Below are 16,275 nucleotides of genomic sequence, written 5' to 3'. Positions count from 1 at the left end.
TTCGCATAGTAGCCGCGACAGATGATATCTTCGAAAATCTCGATTTGCGGAGGCGTGCCCAGATAGCTTCCGAAATCAAGTGCAAGCAGCAGGATTGCTCCTAGGACCATCACACGCCATTGCTTGGGAGTCCATGATGACAAGGCCGACGGAGATGAGCTGTCTCCGTCCTGTTGCGACGCATCCAGTAGAGGCGTTCTTTCGTTTTGGGTTTCGTCAGCGGGGCACGGCGAAGAAACCATCTTGTCATGGAGTGGCCCCGGTTCATTAGTTTGTCGATAATGCTGCGAAAGATATGGACCTGGTATCCACAACCCAAGAGAGCAAACGACCTCGTAAACCTTTTTTTATTCGCTTAGGCTTCTCCCTCCATGTCGCCTGTGAATAGGAAGAAGGGTGATACTTGTGAGAGAAGAACTTGCAAGACTTGCAAGACTGTAGAGAGCTGAAACTGCAGGAATGCTGCTAGACGGGGCGCAGCGGCAGCGTCAAGAAGGCACGCGATAACGCGATAAGACAGCATCAATTCAGCCCCGCTCCCTGAAAGACCAATATGTCGACAATTCGAGTCTCGACATTGTTAATTTAAGTTCTGACCAAGGCTCATCTCACCGCTGCTTTAGTCAATCCCTACTGCATAGAGTAAGGTAGTACGATTCCCTCGACTTAACAGTTAGGCAGGTTGGGCTTCCACGTTTCTTATCCGCCTATCGGGTCCATTCCATCACGCCTGCTAAAATAGCCTGAATAACCACCACGCAGCGATTGCAGTTGGAGTTCGTTACTCTTTCAATATAAACAGCAATGATAAAACATGTTACCATCATTGTCGGAATAATCATGACGACACACCTCTAAAAAACGGAATTCAGATTGGGGGCCGAAACATATCTACACGTGACAGCGGGGGGAAGGGGTGAGGAAAGGGAATATGACTGTCTTCTTCTCCCAGACTCAGACTGTTGAGCTTGAATTTGAGATTTGGGGCTTCATCGGCAACAAACACGCTGCCTCGCTCACAAGAAGAAGATGTCATCACTGGCTGGGGAAGGAAGGTGAATGAAGGGCATCGAGAACTGATTTGAGAATTGATGGAGCAAGGAGCGAACAGAGCAGATAAGAAGCGTGTCTGAATTCCGAGTTACATGGGATATTCTTTTTGCATGATAGGAATGGATTTCGTTTCGACCATGTCTGGTCCTCAGGTCTTCAAATTGGAAAGCAAAAATTCCGTTGGTCTTCCACAATGCCACTTTAATTCCAGTTCATTAGGCGGAACCTAAAGATTATAGTCCATCATTATCATCGTTCGTCATCACAACCATCAGAACTTATTTGCAGTATCGACGATTAAAAGGCTATTGGAGACAGGTTTGGATGATCTAGAAGTGAAAATCTAGAAGTGGAAAGGGAAAAAAAAGGTTGCGTGACGTTGGTACCTGAGGGAGTAAATACCTGTTCTTCGATGTGGGGATCATTGATTATGTAATAGTATCGCCGTATGATTGGTGGCTGGTGAGACGTCGAAGATGATTGGCCACAGGCTTCGATCATGCAGATTCAATAATGGATTCAATAATGAGAACTCCTAGGTAAGGGACGCCAGCTAATAATTAACATTAATTGATTGATTATCAATTATTGCAGGTGAGACATTGGCATCTGGAAGACTTCACGAGAAACAAATGGATCAAAAGGAAATTTTGGATGTCGATGGCCTTGTGCCTTGATTCCGTCTGCGATCGATGGCAACCAGCTAGCTGTTTTTGCCCTGGCCCATCTACCGACGATGTAATAACTGTAAATTAACTAGCACATACGTGTGCAGAACAGACTGACTGGCAAACGTTGGTGGTAGTACATGCTGGTCAAAAGAAATAAAAAAGTAACAATACAAAAAACACCAATTACCTACCCACCAGTGTCCATTGCCGGTGTCCAAAAGGCGGGAAAAAAAAGTGACAGATCCAAAAAGGTAAAAAGTAACAACCAAACGGCCAAAAACAAGAGAACAATTATTCCACACAAAGATATTTTTTTCTCAGGAACTTTTTTTTGCTTGGTGTTGTACAATTATGCCGTGAGGCGCGGACGAGGGTCTGGTTTGCCCTGCATGTCTGTACCGTCTAACAGAGATATAGGAAAATAAGAAAAGGAAAAAAGGTAAAGAAAAAGTCAGGTCCCTCTGAGTGGTATCAATGCCGTCTGGCGTCCCCGTACTGATCCTAAGACTCCGCGTTCCCGTCCTTGTTTTCAGTAGGGATGGGATCATCCAGTGTTGACCCGTAGATGGGCCGACCATCGGGGGTCAGCTGGCCACGGAAGTCTGGATCATAGTCTGGGCTGGTTTCATCCAGCGTCGCCACGTAGCGATTGCGACCACCTCTCTTGCTGTGCGTCTTCGTGTAGTGTGCATTGAGGTTGTCGCTCCGGGAAAAGGCTCGGTGGCAACCAGGGACCCAGCAAACATGTGGCTTTTCCTTCGAGTGGCTCTTCATATGTCGCTTCAGGTGTTCTTGTCTCTTGAATCGTCCTTTGCAACCCGGCTCTTTGCAGCGGAACTGGACTTGCTTGATGATGGAGGGAAGGTTCTCGAGTTTGAGGCTCTGCTTGGAGGTTTGCTTCTTCGTCGTCTTCTTTGAAGCCTGGCGCTGGGGTCTGTTCTCCAGGCTTTCTTGCGCCCCCGGGGACAGCATAAAGTCCTCGTCGTTGTGATCACTGTTCCCAGACACTCGGGTCATCGGTGTCTCCGTTCCAGGTGTCCCCAGGGGACTCGACCGAGCTGGAGTAGCGGGAGTATGGGTTCTCAGTGTGCTGGCTGATCCGGGGAATCCTGAAAATGACGACGGTGGTGTCATGGGCGCATCTGGGAACGCCTGGGCCGGGGCGATCGTCTGAGGCGAGATGACTTCAGCCGACGGCATCCACTGCGACATATTGCTCATGGACATGGAGGTTTGGAGGCGCTCCTGCTGTTGGAAGATGGGGCGAGACAAGCAGGGGTTGGAGATTGATTCGGGAAGGTAGGCATTCTGGCCATTGCGATAGCAGTTTCGAACCATTTGAGGGTATTGTGCCATCGGAGGCTGGTAAGCGAAGCTATTGCCGTGATCATAGCTCTTTGGCATGTCCGTGGGAATCCAGAACTGCTCCGCGCTGTCTGTATAGCCAGGAACGTAGTCAAAGAGAGGCACTCGGTCATTGCCTTCCATGTTCCCGTAATGCATTGCCATTCCGTCACCAGTGATGTCTGCCATTCTGAAGCTGCTCTTCAGAGGCGTCGAGGTCCTCGATGCCTCCATCCCATGGCCAGAGAAGCCAGATCCTTCAGGCCAGCCTGGAGAGGTAAGAGACCCTTGACTGTACAAGGAGATCGGCGTTGGAGTTGGTGAATCCATGGGAGAGAAGCTCGAGGCCATCGATGGACACTCACTGGAGCCCAAGGAGGGACAGTCGACATCGATGGTCAGTCTGTCGGACATGTTGTACTCAGACTTCAGGTCTTCAGTGTCTTCCGTGTCGTAGTCACTTTGTTGGAGGGCGGGATCAATAATGATCTCGCTTGCTGCACACAGAGAGGTCGAAGATTAGAATCGTCTTTCCCAGAAACCTGCCCAGGGGAAAAACGAAAGGGAAATTTTGTGAGAGAGAGGGAGGGAGAGAAAGAGAAAGAGAGAAAGAGAGAAAAGGAAGGGAGGGGAGAAAAGGAAGGGAGGGAAAGAGAAGGAAGGGAAATCTAATCACAGGAACCTTTCTCGTGCTGAAGGAGTGAACGTGGGTGGGAGAGATTATGTCCTGTCAATAGATGGATGTGATAAAGAATGTTGTGTGGGTGGGAAGGAGCAGAAGCTCAGGAACGAGGGCGGCGGCGAGGTCAAATATCAAATTCCTCCCAATGGAGTTGAGGTTAAATGGAGGGGATGATCCCACTTACCATCGTACGCCATTGCTTCGTGGGATGAAAAGCTAAAAGAAGAAAGAACGCGACGCGTGCCTGCGATGCAAAAGCAAGCCCTGGAATGTGGACTATGGCTTCCTTGGTAACCACCACGACGGTACCACCAACCGCCCTACCTCAAGGAGGATGGTCCGATTTCCCCCTCAAAAGGGCTGGATTTCTCACGAGGGGATCGTCCGGGAAGCAAAGATGGTAATAGTCCAAATGCTCGTGTGCAGGAACCGCCCTTAGACGCGCGCTCCAAATTGGGAGAGAGGCAGTTGGGATATTGAAGACCAGAGGCAGCAAGGGGACGGATGGGAGAGGTTGCCCAAGGACTCGAAAGAGAGAATTGTCTTACTGCCCCCGTTGGAAGGAGGGGTGGATTCGGTTTATAGGTTTCCTGCGTTGTCCTTATACTTTTCTGGGAGCTCGCCTTGCAGTTGCGGCTCTCCAGTCTTTGCCGAGAAGGTTTCCAGGTGTTTGCTCCTGCTATCCCTCACTTGTTTTGTCTTTGGGGGAGGCAAACTGGAGAGTATTGCCCGAGGTGGATCGTGATTGATGCCGGTAATCGCTAGACCGTTGGCAACTCCATCGATAGCACTGCAGGTGTCCCAATTGGGATCGGACTATCCGCTAAAGCAGATTTGGTGAAGAAGATGCTTATCCTTCCAGGAATGGGGGTTGGAATGCTTGGGCGACAATAATGATTGATGCGGCTCACTGACCCCAACATCCCGGAACCTCCAAGCTCCTTGGTCAGATGTGCGTTTGGACATCGCTCGCTCTGGAGAATATGATCGGATCCCTACAGCAGTATGCGTCCCGGATCGACGCTGGGACCTGCGTACGGGCCACCCGAGCAGGGCTCAGGTCGATCGACGCCATCACTGCGTCTTGGGTGTGGAGAAAGATCTGTAGGGCTCCTACGGTCCGCCACCACAGGCCATCCTGAGGCCCTGCCCAGGCACCACTGAGCGCCACAGAGGATATGATCAATGGTCTCTTCCGACTGTCCGCCACCATCTAGACTGCCCGCGAGCAAGAGTGGGACAGGATGCGTCTGAAGCCTTGGATAGAACCGGCCCAGATCTGTCCAAGGTCCAGTGGCAGCGGTTTTCGACAACACTCGCGCTGGTCATGCTGCCAAGACTCGCGAAGATTCTCAAGCACAGCACGTAGGTCGCATCTGGAGGGTTTATTCAGGACACTCATAGGCCAGGAAGCCCAATACGACTGACTTTGGGCCCTCTGACCGATGCGAGCTTGCTCACTTCGCACACCCTCCACCCATATCTGAAGTGAAGTGGGAGTGGGTCACAATGACAAGGACTCCGTCTGGAACAAACCAAACTTGCTCACAATGGGTGGTCTGTGCAAACCCAGTCCCTCGACGTCTATGATCCACAGACGGTGGCTGCCGGCGGCCGTGTGGATCGCCGCGGGGCAGCTCAAGCCATCCAGCGGCGAGAGGAGGCCGGTGATCTCACTGATCTGGGAGAGAGGGAGGTGAGCTCCAAGCAATGCAGGACGGCGGTCGCACGTTACCAGGGAATGAGAGGCGATTCTGCAGCTCGTCGGGGCAGCAAGCGCCGCATATGCTCGGTGACTGCCACTCCGGCCGCCATCTGAGGGCAGAGAGCTCTGTTTGTCGGACCCGGAGCGGTGGATGGGCAGTGAAGTCGCCGCGATGGCCGTGAGGCTGGTGTGGGGAGATGGCGCGGCGATCACATCACGGGCGCACAGCCAGTCGTCGCGTCTTGGCCAGAGCTCCCGCAGCCTCTGCAGCCGGCCTCATGAGATGGGCCAACCAAACGATCCCCAACGCACCGTGGCTGTCCAGGAACAGGAACAGGAACGCTTCTGACCTCACCTCCAGCTTGCAAACGTGAGCGCTGCCGAACAATGCTATTGAGCCCCGGCATCCTCCGGAATGTGGAACGGCTGGCTCGAGGCCTCAGTCCCCGAGTCCCTCCAGATCTTGCGATGCTACCACCGCTGCCTCGCCCTGATCGGATGGTGCCGGTGCCTATGCAGCTTTCATCACTCTAATACTTCAACTCCACGATGCTGCAATGCAGATGCAGCCCGCTGGTTGCGGTGATGCCGGTTGCTGAGGTTGGTGACGACACTGCCGCGGCGTTTCCGGTCCATCGGAAATCCCCAACTGCCCTGAATCACCAGCACACCGTTGATGACAAATACGATTCTAAATCTGGATACAGTGAACCCGTCTGAATTGCTGTCTCCATTCTTTGTTTCTAACGGTGGAAAGTCCACTCTGGTATCTGCGGTCGTATTCGGTCCGGGAGCAGTGGGAATCGGGAATCCAACCCAACGGTTTAGCTCCATCTTGCTTTCTGATCTATCATCTCGCAGTCTAATATTTGGGCAATCGCTGCCCCCGACGCCACACGTTCAAGAATGAACAGCCACAGATTCTTCGCTGCTGCCGGCTATCATTGGGTCGCTGCTGCCTTACTCAGCAACGTCCAGCTGCGCCATCTCTGCATCTGAGCCCACCTGCTCGCCTGTGCATACGTCGAATGTCATGTCATATTGTGTCCGTTTTATCCATGCCATTGGGGACCGCAGACGCGGAGCTCGAATCGGGTAGGAGCATACGGTGGAAACACTGACCTTCAAGCGTCTGCGGAACACGGCTCTGTATTCCGGACATTCTCGCGCTCTGGCGTCTCGGTGATTTGTGCATACAGAAACATGCCATTTGACTCTTTCGGGGCAATTCAATGAGGTCATCTCGCGGTGATAGCACGACCTGGGAACACCCTAATTGCAGAAGCGCACGTTGAGCTCGGCTGCGTGCGAATGTGGTTCATCACCAAGACAGTATTTCACCTCGTTTTTGTTGTCGCTATCCGTCCGAGATCCTCTTTCTTGCTCTGGAGAGATGGCTATCTCTTTCTTGGTGGGATATCACGATCACTTCCTGGTCGTCCAAATAAAACGCAAGAATCTATCTCACATTCCAGTGAAGCAAGCGTCAAGACGAGAAGACGGGTCCGCATTAGCCGTACCAATCACTCTTCCCATCTATTCCCATGCACAGTTCCTTCCGCTGTCTAAGCTGCAACAGTTGATTGGGCGCTGTCACTTGTCTTGATGCCATTAAAGCAGTGGGTAGTGGATACCGCATCGGCTGCCGATTCTCATCTTCCGGGCCCAATTTTCACCCCACAAGAGCTTCCTGACCAATTCTGATTGGGCCTAGACAAGCTATTTCATACTTGTTTAAATGTGAGCACCAAGCCCTAAAGCTCCAGACGCTCGATTGATCGTTCTGGAGATATTCTGCGCGGTTTGGTGTGGAAGATTGCCTATGATTCTGGACCGAGAGAGGGTCAAGACTTCAAACACCAAACCCGACGAAAGACAACTTCTGCTACGTATATCTGATTCCAATCGTTGTGCAACTGTGCCTAAAAAAAAAAATCTCCGTGGCGTCACTGTGGAGAGGTGACTAGTCGGGAAATGACTCGACAATCGGGTTCGCAGAATTATTATTGCTTTTTGTAGATCCGTTGTTTCAAAATGGCGATCTTTGTTATGAGCTGCATGGCCCTAAGCGGTTTTGGTATCCCAGCTCCTTCCGGAGTTTTGCCAATAATAATCTTTCTAATCTTGGATGCCATCAATGATTGGCGAGCATACTATGCCTATAGTTCTGTTGCAGCAGACTATAACTACAGTATTAACGACTCTTCCTCCTTATCGTCCTTATTATTATCCTTATTTCGATTATCGTTCTATCGCTCTCCTGTCGGCGTCCACTCGCAGTCTCCGATTTCACGTCCCCGAAATTCCCCACGCGCGGGAAGACTAGACGGAAGAAGCTAACAACAGCTAAACTAGAATCACGCTGCCAGGCGAGCTACGGGTCCGTATTACAAACAAAAAGTACCTGTCTCGGCCTCCCTGGGTTCTCGAAATCCTCTGAATCTGAAACACGGAACTTGGAAGTGACAGCTCATCTTTGGAGATGGAGAACTGGAATTCTCCGAACCTTATCTGGGGTGACACAGTGCGCAGGGCCATTTAGCCTGTATTCTCACGGTGACCAGCATTGCTGACTGACCCTCAGGAGGGAGGGGTAGCTTCACACCTCTATCTGGCAACACACCCCGCAACCAGAGCACAATCGAATTCAGACTGTTTGCTGCCTGCTGTCCGAGTTGGCCACACGGGGCAGTGTGCCGCAAGGGATGGTGGCCGCCTCCGTCGGGCCCTGCGTTGCGGAGAGATTGCCAAGACAATATATTCCAGTCTGGACTCTGGCTTCGGCAATTTGCAAACGTTCCCAGGTCTCTTGCTGGCGTTTCTTGCCCATTGGACGCGAGTAATCAACCGCTCTCCTTTCTTGGCCAGTCACTCAGCCCTGTCGCAACAAGACTATTGATTCCAAATCAGAGGAGCCCTGTCTCGGGAGTGAAGATCAGATCCTTTGTCAGATCTGATCGTGCTATTGTTTCAGGTTTCGGATGCTCCGGCCATCTTCGCACGAAGAGATCCCCAGATTTCCATGTCTGTCTCGAGGGATTGTCCCCTTCAGCCGTCACCTTGCACCACAACAAGGACTTTACGTGTCGTGGAGAAGATACTGGACGCGTTCGCGACGTGAACCTCCAGAATTATCGACGACGTGTACCTGGATCGCGTTCAAGGAGTTCCAATGTCCATCTATACTTTCAGTTGGGTTGAAGTCGACCAGCCAGGGACAGTCCTGATGCTGCTTCCTTGCTCAGATGTCCGTTGAAACTGATGGACGCGCATTTACGAGGGATGACCAGACGATACGGAATAATGTCAATCCCTTTGGAAGGGCCGTGGAAAGTGAGTTCAACCCAGATCAGCCTTCTGGCCATCGCTGACCTACAGACTGGCTCCAGTTCTCATCGAATGGCTAGTGACTTCACTCCTAGATATGGAGTCGAGCTTGAACGACTTCGTACTTAGGAATGACGCTTCTGGATCCGATCAGATACTCGATTATCTCTAAGCTTTAAGTTGACAAATTCTCCCCCTCCGTCATTTCAGTTGATACCCCACTAAATGGATGAATAGACTGTTATCTGCTACGTGATCAACTCGGATATTCTGTATATGTGGCGTTGGCCATTTCGTGCCTGACAGAATCAGGTGATGAGAGGATACAATTGGGAGGTCTGACCTGAGGCGCCTTGAAAGCTTGGAGCTAATCTGAACGGACCTCGACAATCTCAGGGCCCAGACATGAATTGGGGAAGAGAGCAAGCTCTGACACTGCGGCACTATTTTATGGCATGCAGCTGAGCTGCAGGTACCATGTCCGGTCCACGAGAAGCTAGTCATCGCCTCAGGTTCTGCGGAGGCGTCGTTCCATCCTGGACCCTCTTAGGGTTGCTACGAAATGGCTACCGTAGGCAGCAGCCTGCAAGACTCGACTCTACTAACCATGAAAAGGAAGAAGCGTGCGGGGAAATTGAATTCACTAACTCGTATATCGATCTCGATGAGAATTTTGAGTGGTAGCGGTTAGATAATAGCGTCCACAGACCATCCTTTATTGATCCCCCTTGCTTCGACGAAGCGCCATGTCAACTCACTCGCACCCAACCCAGTAGTTTCTTGGACGTTGGTTAAGTTAACCGTGCAGGCATGCTGCCAAGGCACAGCAGGGAAAAAAATTCCATAAATGCAGAAATGATCGAGCTTATTCACACGCTATTCTGTTATCATATCATATCATTCGGCGATTTTTGTTTTCTCCCTATCAGTAATAGTCCGTCCGACATGAAAACTCTGCTCATAAAACTCTCTTTCCCCGGATAAATTAAAGTTAATGATCAATCAAGCTCATATGATGAAGGCAATAGTTTCAATTTATGCTTTTTATTTACGCCTGCCCCCCCAAAAAAAACTATCGTCAAAAATCTCGGCCTTTTTCGGTCGATATTCGCAATCGCTATCGATCGATCGAATCGATAAAAGTATCGGCTTCCGCTCGCATATCGTATCGTATCACATCATATCATATCGTATCATATCGTATCATATCAATAATAGACCTTGTGACCTCGTTCACTTAGTTCATCATTTCCATTTTCAGTACGAGGTTCCTACCTTATCCAGCTCAGTACAGTAAATGTATGCATGTACCTACATTAGGTAGGTAGATAGGTACCTGTACCTCCTCGGTGGAATATGGGTATAGTCCGTCATCAGACGACGTCACTCTGTTAAGCAGACACCAGATGAAGAACTTCGGTAGGTATGTATGTACAGACCTTAGGTATATGAAAACAATATCGAATTCAGGTTGGTATATAGTCATTCCTATTATGATAACCACCACGACGACCACAACTAAATCGGCAAAATTCATCTTCCTTGACCTGCAGAAAGATGAAACCATTAACTAGTCAGGTGCCTATCTACTTAGGTCCTGGTACTTGCAGGATCTGTCTGACTCGCTGCGCAGTTCCGGCGAGCGTATTGCTACTCAGTTGCGCATACCTATATATCAGGTAGTACAACGACACGACTAACCTAATTGAAGCCCAGCTGTACAACATTTGCCGCCGCTGAGTCGCGGCTTCGCTTCCTAAATGAGCAATCGGTAGCTCCTACCTAGTAACTACGGTTATCAAACAAGCAGCCCTAGCGCTAAGTACGGCACACAAGCTACTAACTACCTAGGTAGGTACCTAAGCTAAGGTAGTCATTGGCACACTACGGAGTACTTTAGGCACATACACTGAGTCCACATAGCGCGAATAGGCTAGACAGTAGATACAGATCCTATAGTACCATCTCGGGTATGCACGCCAGATCGATCATCACGCACTAGACAGATGTATGCACATGTACGTACCTACTATCTAAATAAGTATAAGGGCCTTAGTCGTAGTTAGCTAGGATAGTGCGATGCGCTGCGCTGGCTGTGGCGAGCTGAATGAAGGTTGAGCAGTAGCCTGACTCTGTCACTCTGGTAATAATAATGGTCGGCCACTATTATTATAGATCGAGGCTATTATAATTAGCTTGAAGTTTTAAGGTACGTAGGTAGGTAGGTAGGTAGGCAAATCCATCCACCTATCTATCTATCTCGAGTGTGCAGTACCTTTGACGCCAACTACCTGACTAGGTAGGTACATAGGTACCTAATCTGTATACCCTAAGTAATAAAATAATACCTATACGCCCGAGAGTACTCGGCATCTTTTCGGCTTCAGTTCGGGCTCCGACTCAAAATCCGATGATATCATAAATATCGGAACATCTCATATCGTATCATATTCATTATATCGTCCGTATCACATCACAAGCGAAACTCAGTCCTGAGGATGATATAACATAAAACGAAGCGTACTCGAGTCTATTATTGGTTTCTTACTTGGGCAGTTTGACGGTTTCCTATATTAGATCAGATGAGATCAGATCACGACCTAAAACAATTAGCTAGGTACCTAAGTAGCTTGACTTGAGACCCTGAAAAAAAAATAAGCTCTATGTACTAATGCAGCTAGCGAATGAATAAGTGAATTGAGCCAGGTAGCACGAATCAAGAAACGAGAGAGTAATAATATTCACCCAGTTCATGTATACCTATCTAAGTGGGGAAATGAGTTCTGACCTGAGTAAGATACCTATACGTCCGTTAGGTACCTACCTAAGTAGTAAGTACAGTACGGAGTACTTTTCCTACGAATACCAACAGAGGCCCAAGAGCACGGATGGAGTACTCTGTACTGTACAGTACCTACCTACGTAGGCAGATTACAAGATCCATACAACAAATGGACGATCATCATCACCACTGATCATCCAATCAATCCATCCATTCACCTTATTCGTCAGATAAAAATACCGTGTACCTATCACACGGATTATAATTATATTCTTCACACTAGACGGAGTACCTTAGTAGGTACCTAACCTAAGCTTTTTCTTTTTTGGTTCTTCCGTTAAGAACTTAAAGTTCCTACCTAAGCTAACCTATGCGCAACGACTAAAACCGAAGTCCACCTGTAGAATTAATGTCTAAACGTACCTAGGTACCTAAGGTACATACAGTTGTAACCTTGCTCAGCCACAACTACCGGCAGCAGCAGGTACCCCACCTATTTCTTCTGTTCTGATGAGTAAGATATGAGATCTATTCATCTATTTACATGTATCTATCTAGCTAGCTAGCTAATCTAGCTATTATTGTGACGATTTTTTTTGGGGGGGTGCATTAACGCAATGCAACATGGTCGACTGAGATCAAATGAGATAGATAGATGGATGGATGATATCGAAAAGCACTCCGACCGCAACTTCTGTCAATCGCTGTTTTATTTTTCTTTTTTTTATTTTTTGTTTCTTATGACGACCTCGTTCCTCGTACTGTCCTATTTCCCCTCGAGCGAATTCATCTACATATTTATAGCGATTTCATTGTGTATAGCAAGTCAAGCAATTTACAGCAAAGGTCAAAAAAAAGTGATAAGTAAAAAAAATAAAAACTTTTTCAACAGACACACATTATGTCTGTCGCCTTCGAAGCCATCCCCCCTACCACCCTGCCAAACCACATGTCAATCGTGAATGAAGGAGAAAAAGAAAAAGAAAAGAACACAAATAGTGTAAATAGAGAAATCCCCTATGCAAAAGTGGTATCAATTATGCCCTGTGGCATCCTTTCCTTGTCCTTACCCCCAGTCCTCACAAAAATAAATCGACGAGAAATAAGAAACAAAACAAACAAAAAAACAATTCCCCCCCAAAGCTCACCCAAATCCTCATTGAAATTTCAAGACTCCGAATACCAGCGAAATTCGTTTCCAGATCAGTCGACATGTTAAACAGAAACTGACTAAAGAAAAAAAAACAAGGACTCCGTTGCTCCATTCTCCAAGTGTCAAGGGCGAAAAAAAAATCAAACCAGCTTCCCGACTTCCATACACACCTAAACTTGGTGAACTTAACCTATTTTCCCATCCCGTTTGACATCATGTTCTGCTGTTGCTGCTGTTGCTGTTGCTGTTGCTGTTGCATCACGGCTGCAACCTGCGAAGCGCGATGCTGCTGCTCTCGTCGCGCCAACTCCTGGACCCAGGCCCTTACGCTCTTTTCAAGCCCCGGACCATATTGCTGCGCAATATGCGGCGGATACTGAGGAGGTGGTCCGTATTGCGCCATCAACCGTTGGGCCATATCTTGTCGCAATCGGAGGAGTCGCTGCTGGTACAGTTGCTGGTAACGCTGCGAAAACTGTGCGTTCTGTCGAGAGATGACCACCGTTGGCTTGCGCGGCTGCCATAAGCATCTGCTGTTGCTGTTGCTGGTGTAGAGTCATCTGAGGGGTGTTACCTTGGCCCTGCTGCTGCTGCTGCTGCTGTTGCTGTTTCTGTTGTGCCATTTGCATCTGAACAAGCTGTGTGCGCATTAATTGCGCCTGGTAAGCCTGTTGATTCTGCAGTTGCTGCATATTATGTTGTTGCTGCTGCTGGGCATGCTGATTCTGCTGGGCCTGATGTTGTTGTAGCATCTGCTGTTGATGAGACTGAATGCTCTGCTGAGCATGCGCGTTTGCCTGCATCTGAGCGAGCTGTTGGGGCGTAAATTGCCCATGACCAGCGTGGCCCTGCTGCGCTAGCATCTGCTGTTGTCGCTGCTGCAACAACATTTGCTGTTGCTGAGGCGTGAGCCCCATTCCACCTCCCATTTGAGGCGTTCCCATCATAGCATGGCCCATTACGGGTGTTTGCGTCATCGATGTATTGGGAGGACTGCCATGGCTCATACGCTGGGTTGGAGTGACGTTACGCATCACAGGAGTAGCATGTGACATTGCAGGTGTTCCTTGGGTCATCTGAGGTGTCCCATGCCGGCTTTGGCTTTGCTGGCTCCTCGAAGGAGCCATTGGATGACCCATTACCCCTGGATGCGAATGTTGTAGCGTCGAAGGCGGCCTCTGAGGACTGCCAGCCCCTTGAGCTGAAGCGCTCATACTCATCGAGACAGCAGCCTGTGTGCCCATGTTGGCTCCGACAACCGGTGACGAAGTATTATGTGGGGTCTGGTTGCGCACCACTGGCGATGACATTTGACCTTGGGACACCTGGGATATGCCGTTTGCCTGGGCCATTGCATGTCTATTCTGTTGCTGAGCTGCAAGTTGCGCCTGCGCTTGTTGAGCGGCCAGCTGCTGGCGTCGAGCCTCCTCCCTAGCATGTTCCTCAGCTTGACGTTGTTCCAAAAGGCGACGCCGCTCCCTTTCTTGTTCTTGCTGTTGTCTCTTGGCATGCTCCTGCTGTAGCTTTCGCTCATGCTCCCGTTTGGCCTTCTCCTCGTGCTGAATACGGATACTCTCGATCGTTTTAAATCTAGAGAAGCGTGGCTCGAAAGGTGCCGCGCCAGCAGCTTCGTCCACAGCAGACTTGGGACCACCAGCCGCGGCTGACGCGGTTGGCTCCAGTCTTTCGTCCATAATAAGCATGAATCTCTCCTCTTCAGCAGCGAGGGCCTCGTCAGCAGCGAGTTCTGCGACCGTTCGTTTCCTCCTCTTCGGTGAGGGCGGTCTATCACGATGGAGAGGACTATCCAAGAACCTAAGCAAATTCTGAGCAGCCTCCAGACTGTCCACGGGCTCCAGGTACAGAGGAGGTGCCAATGCTCTGATCAACTTTGATTCGCATTCAGGAAGTTCCTGCGGTTCAACGAGCATCTTCTGTCTCTTGGGAGGAGGACCCGCGGCAGTCGATGAAGACGATGTCTGGGAAGCGGCAGATGAAGACTGGGTCTTCAGGGTCCCCTGTGAGCCAGATTGCTTCTTGTTTACAGCTCTCGGGTCCGGTGTCGTAGCGAGAAAAGTCAGCTCCGCCAGAAGGGAACGTGGGGTTGGGTGAAGAACGGTGGTGAAAACTCTGGGCTTGGGAGGAGGCTGTTTTTCAGGTGAGGCTTCTGCGGATTTGTCCGCAGGCTCATTCTCCTTTTTCCCATCAGCAGATTCTGCGGCGGAATCTGACTCCTTCCTTGCAGATTTCTCTGTCGCCTTTGGTGAATCCACCTTGATTTGATTCTGCTTAGGATACGGAACCAATGGGGAAGGGGTGACGTGCTGATTGTAGTTGTGGATGGAAAAGGGCGTGTTCTTCTCATCCGTGGACGAACTAGTCGACTTGCTGGCTTGAGCTGACACGGACTTGTGATCCACAACTTTGACAATGAGACAGCCTAGATATGCATCAGCACCGGTCTTGGTAGAGATATATGAATATCCCAAGGTTAGCAACCTTCGTAGAATTGCACCCCAGCGCGCAGGAGTTCTTCCATCATGTCATGAGGGACAGTCCCAGCGCGAATATGTTCAATGATGACCTTCATCTCCGAGTTATAAGGGAAACTTCCGTCTTGCTGTTCGAAGCGAAAGTGGGTGGGATGAAGATGCAGAACAAGAGACGGTGGACATTTGGCGTATTTCTTCAGTATATACGACGTCGTTTTAACTATGGAAACGCATCAGTGAATGCTTGCGGAATGCACACTGAAGAACAAAGGAACAAACCATATGGTTCGGGAGGTATCTTGGCCACTCGACGATCCAACTCCGCCGAAGTTCTCGTCGAAGGCCTTTGTGGCCGCGACGGCAATGCTTCTCCCGGCTTCTGAGCATCTTTTCTCGCGCGGTTCACAGGACGGTTATTAGCGCTGTTCGCCGCAGTGCCACTCGCGGAATTCGCTGAGGATGGTTGACTCGTGCCGGGGAGACGCTTCGACGTCATGGAGGGAGAAGAGGACGAAGACTGGGATGGTTTGATGCCATTAACTCCAGTCTGTGATAACGGCGGCGGAGGACGCTTCATTTTCGGGGTTTGGGAGGCGGCCGGTTTGGAGACGGCGGTTGCCATATTGCCAATGCCGGCTGCGCGACACCGCACCAGCCAGCAATCAACAGGCGCGCCTTAGTAGATTGTGACCACGGAAATATAAGGAAAGCTCCAAATCCCTGAAATTGATGGTATCACCGACGCGCGAGACATGTGGGGAACGATATGACAGGGTCTGCGACGGGGAGGACGACGATGACGACGATCCACAAAAGGACAACGCCAATCAGGTCTGGCAGGTATGGCGACAGCAAGCGCCAAGAGCAAGATAAAGAGAAAGACAGGATCTTGGATGACGTGAAGGATGGAAGCGGGCACGTCTTGCCTCGAGCAGGTGATGTTCTCTGGCTCCGTTGAGGCTCTCATGATGCGGGTGCCACGTCGGTCACGTGTTTTACGGATCGGGTTTAGCTCCATCGGAATTCCCCCGGATTTTATGTGAAGCAAGAGGCAAGTATATACTGT

General features: G+C 49.9%; 3 protein-coding genes across 3 annotated transcripts; all 3 read right to left on the bottom strand.

The window, feature by feature from the left end:
* Positions 1-2,225: 2,225 nt before the first annotated feature.
* On the bottom strand, positions 2,226-3,947 carry T310_1295 (C2H2 type conidiation transcription factor BrlA; the record flags this gene model as incomplete). Its single annotated transcript, XM_013475846.1, has 2 exons — positions 2,226-3,565; positions 3,935-3,947. The coding sequence occupies 2 exons, from the start codon at positions 3,945-3,947 to the stop codon at positions 2,226-2,228; spliced, it is 1,353 nt and encodes a 450-aa protein (XP_013331300.1).
* Positions 3,948-5,980: 2,033 nt separating this feature from the next.
* T310_1294 (uncharacterized protein) lies at positions 5,981-6,697 on the bottom strand (the record flags this gene model as incomplete). Its single annotated transcript, XM_013475845.1, has 2 exons — positions 5,981-6,302; positions 6,420-6,697. 2 exons carry the CDS (start codon positions 6,695-6,697, stop codon positions 5,981-5,983), a joined length of 600 nt encoding a protein of 199 aa, XP_013331299.1.
* A 6,355-nt stretch (positions 6,698-13,052) lies between these two features.
* On the bottom strand, positions 13,053-15,831 carry T310_1293 (Uncharacterized protein; the record flags this gene model as incomplete). Its single annotated transcript, XM_013475844.1, has 2 exons — positions 13,053-15,157; positions 15,489-15,831. The coding sequence occupies 2 exons, from the start codon at positions 15,829-15,831 to the stop codon at positions 13,053-13,055; spliced, it is 2,448 nt and encodes an 815-aa protein (XP_013331298.1).
* Positions 15,832-16,275: the final 444 nt, after the last annotated feature.

Source organism: Rasamsonia emersonii (assembly GCF_000968595.1).
Source record: "Rasamsonia emersonii CBS 393.64 chromosome Unknown ctg1118621759982, whole genome shotgun sequence".
NCBI lineage: Eukaryota > Fungi > Ascomycota > Eurotiomycetes > Eurotiales > Trichocomaceae > Rasamsonia > Rasamsonia emersonii.
The sequence above is the reverse complement of the archived record's forward strand: the minus strand, read 5'-3'. Positions and strand labels throughout refer to the sequence as shown.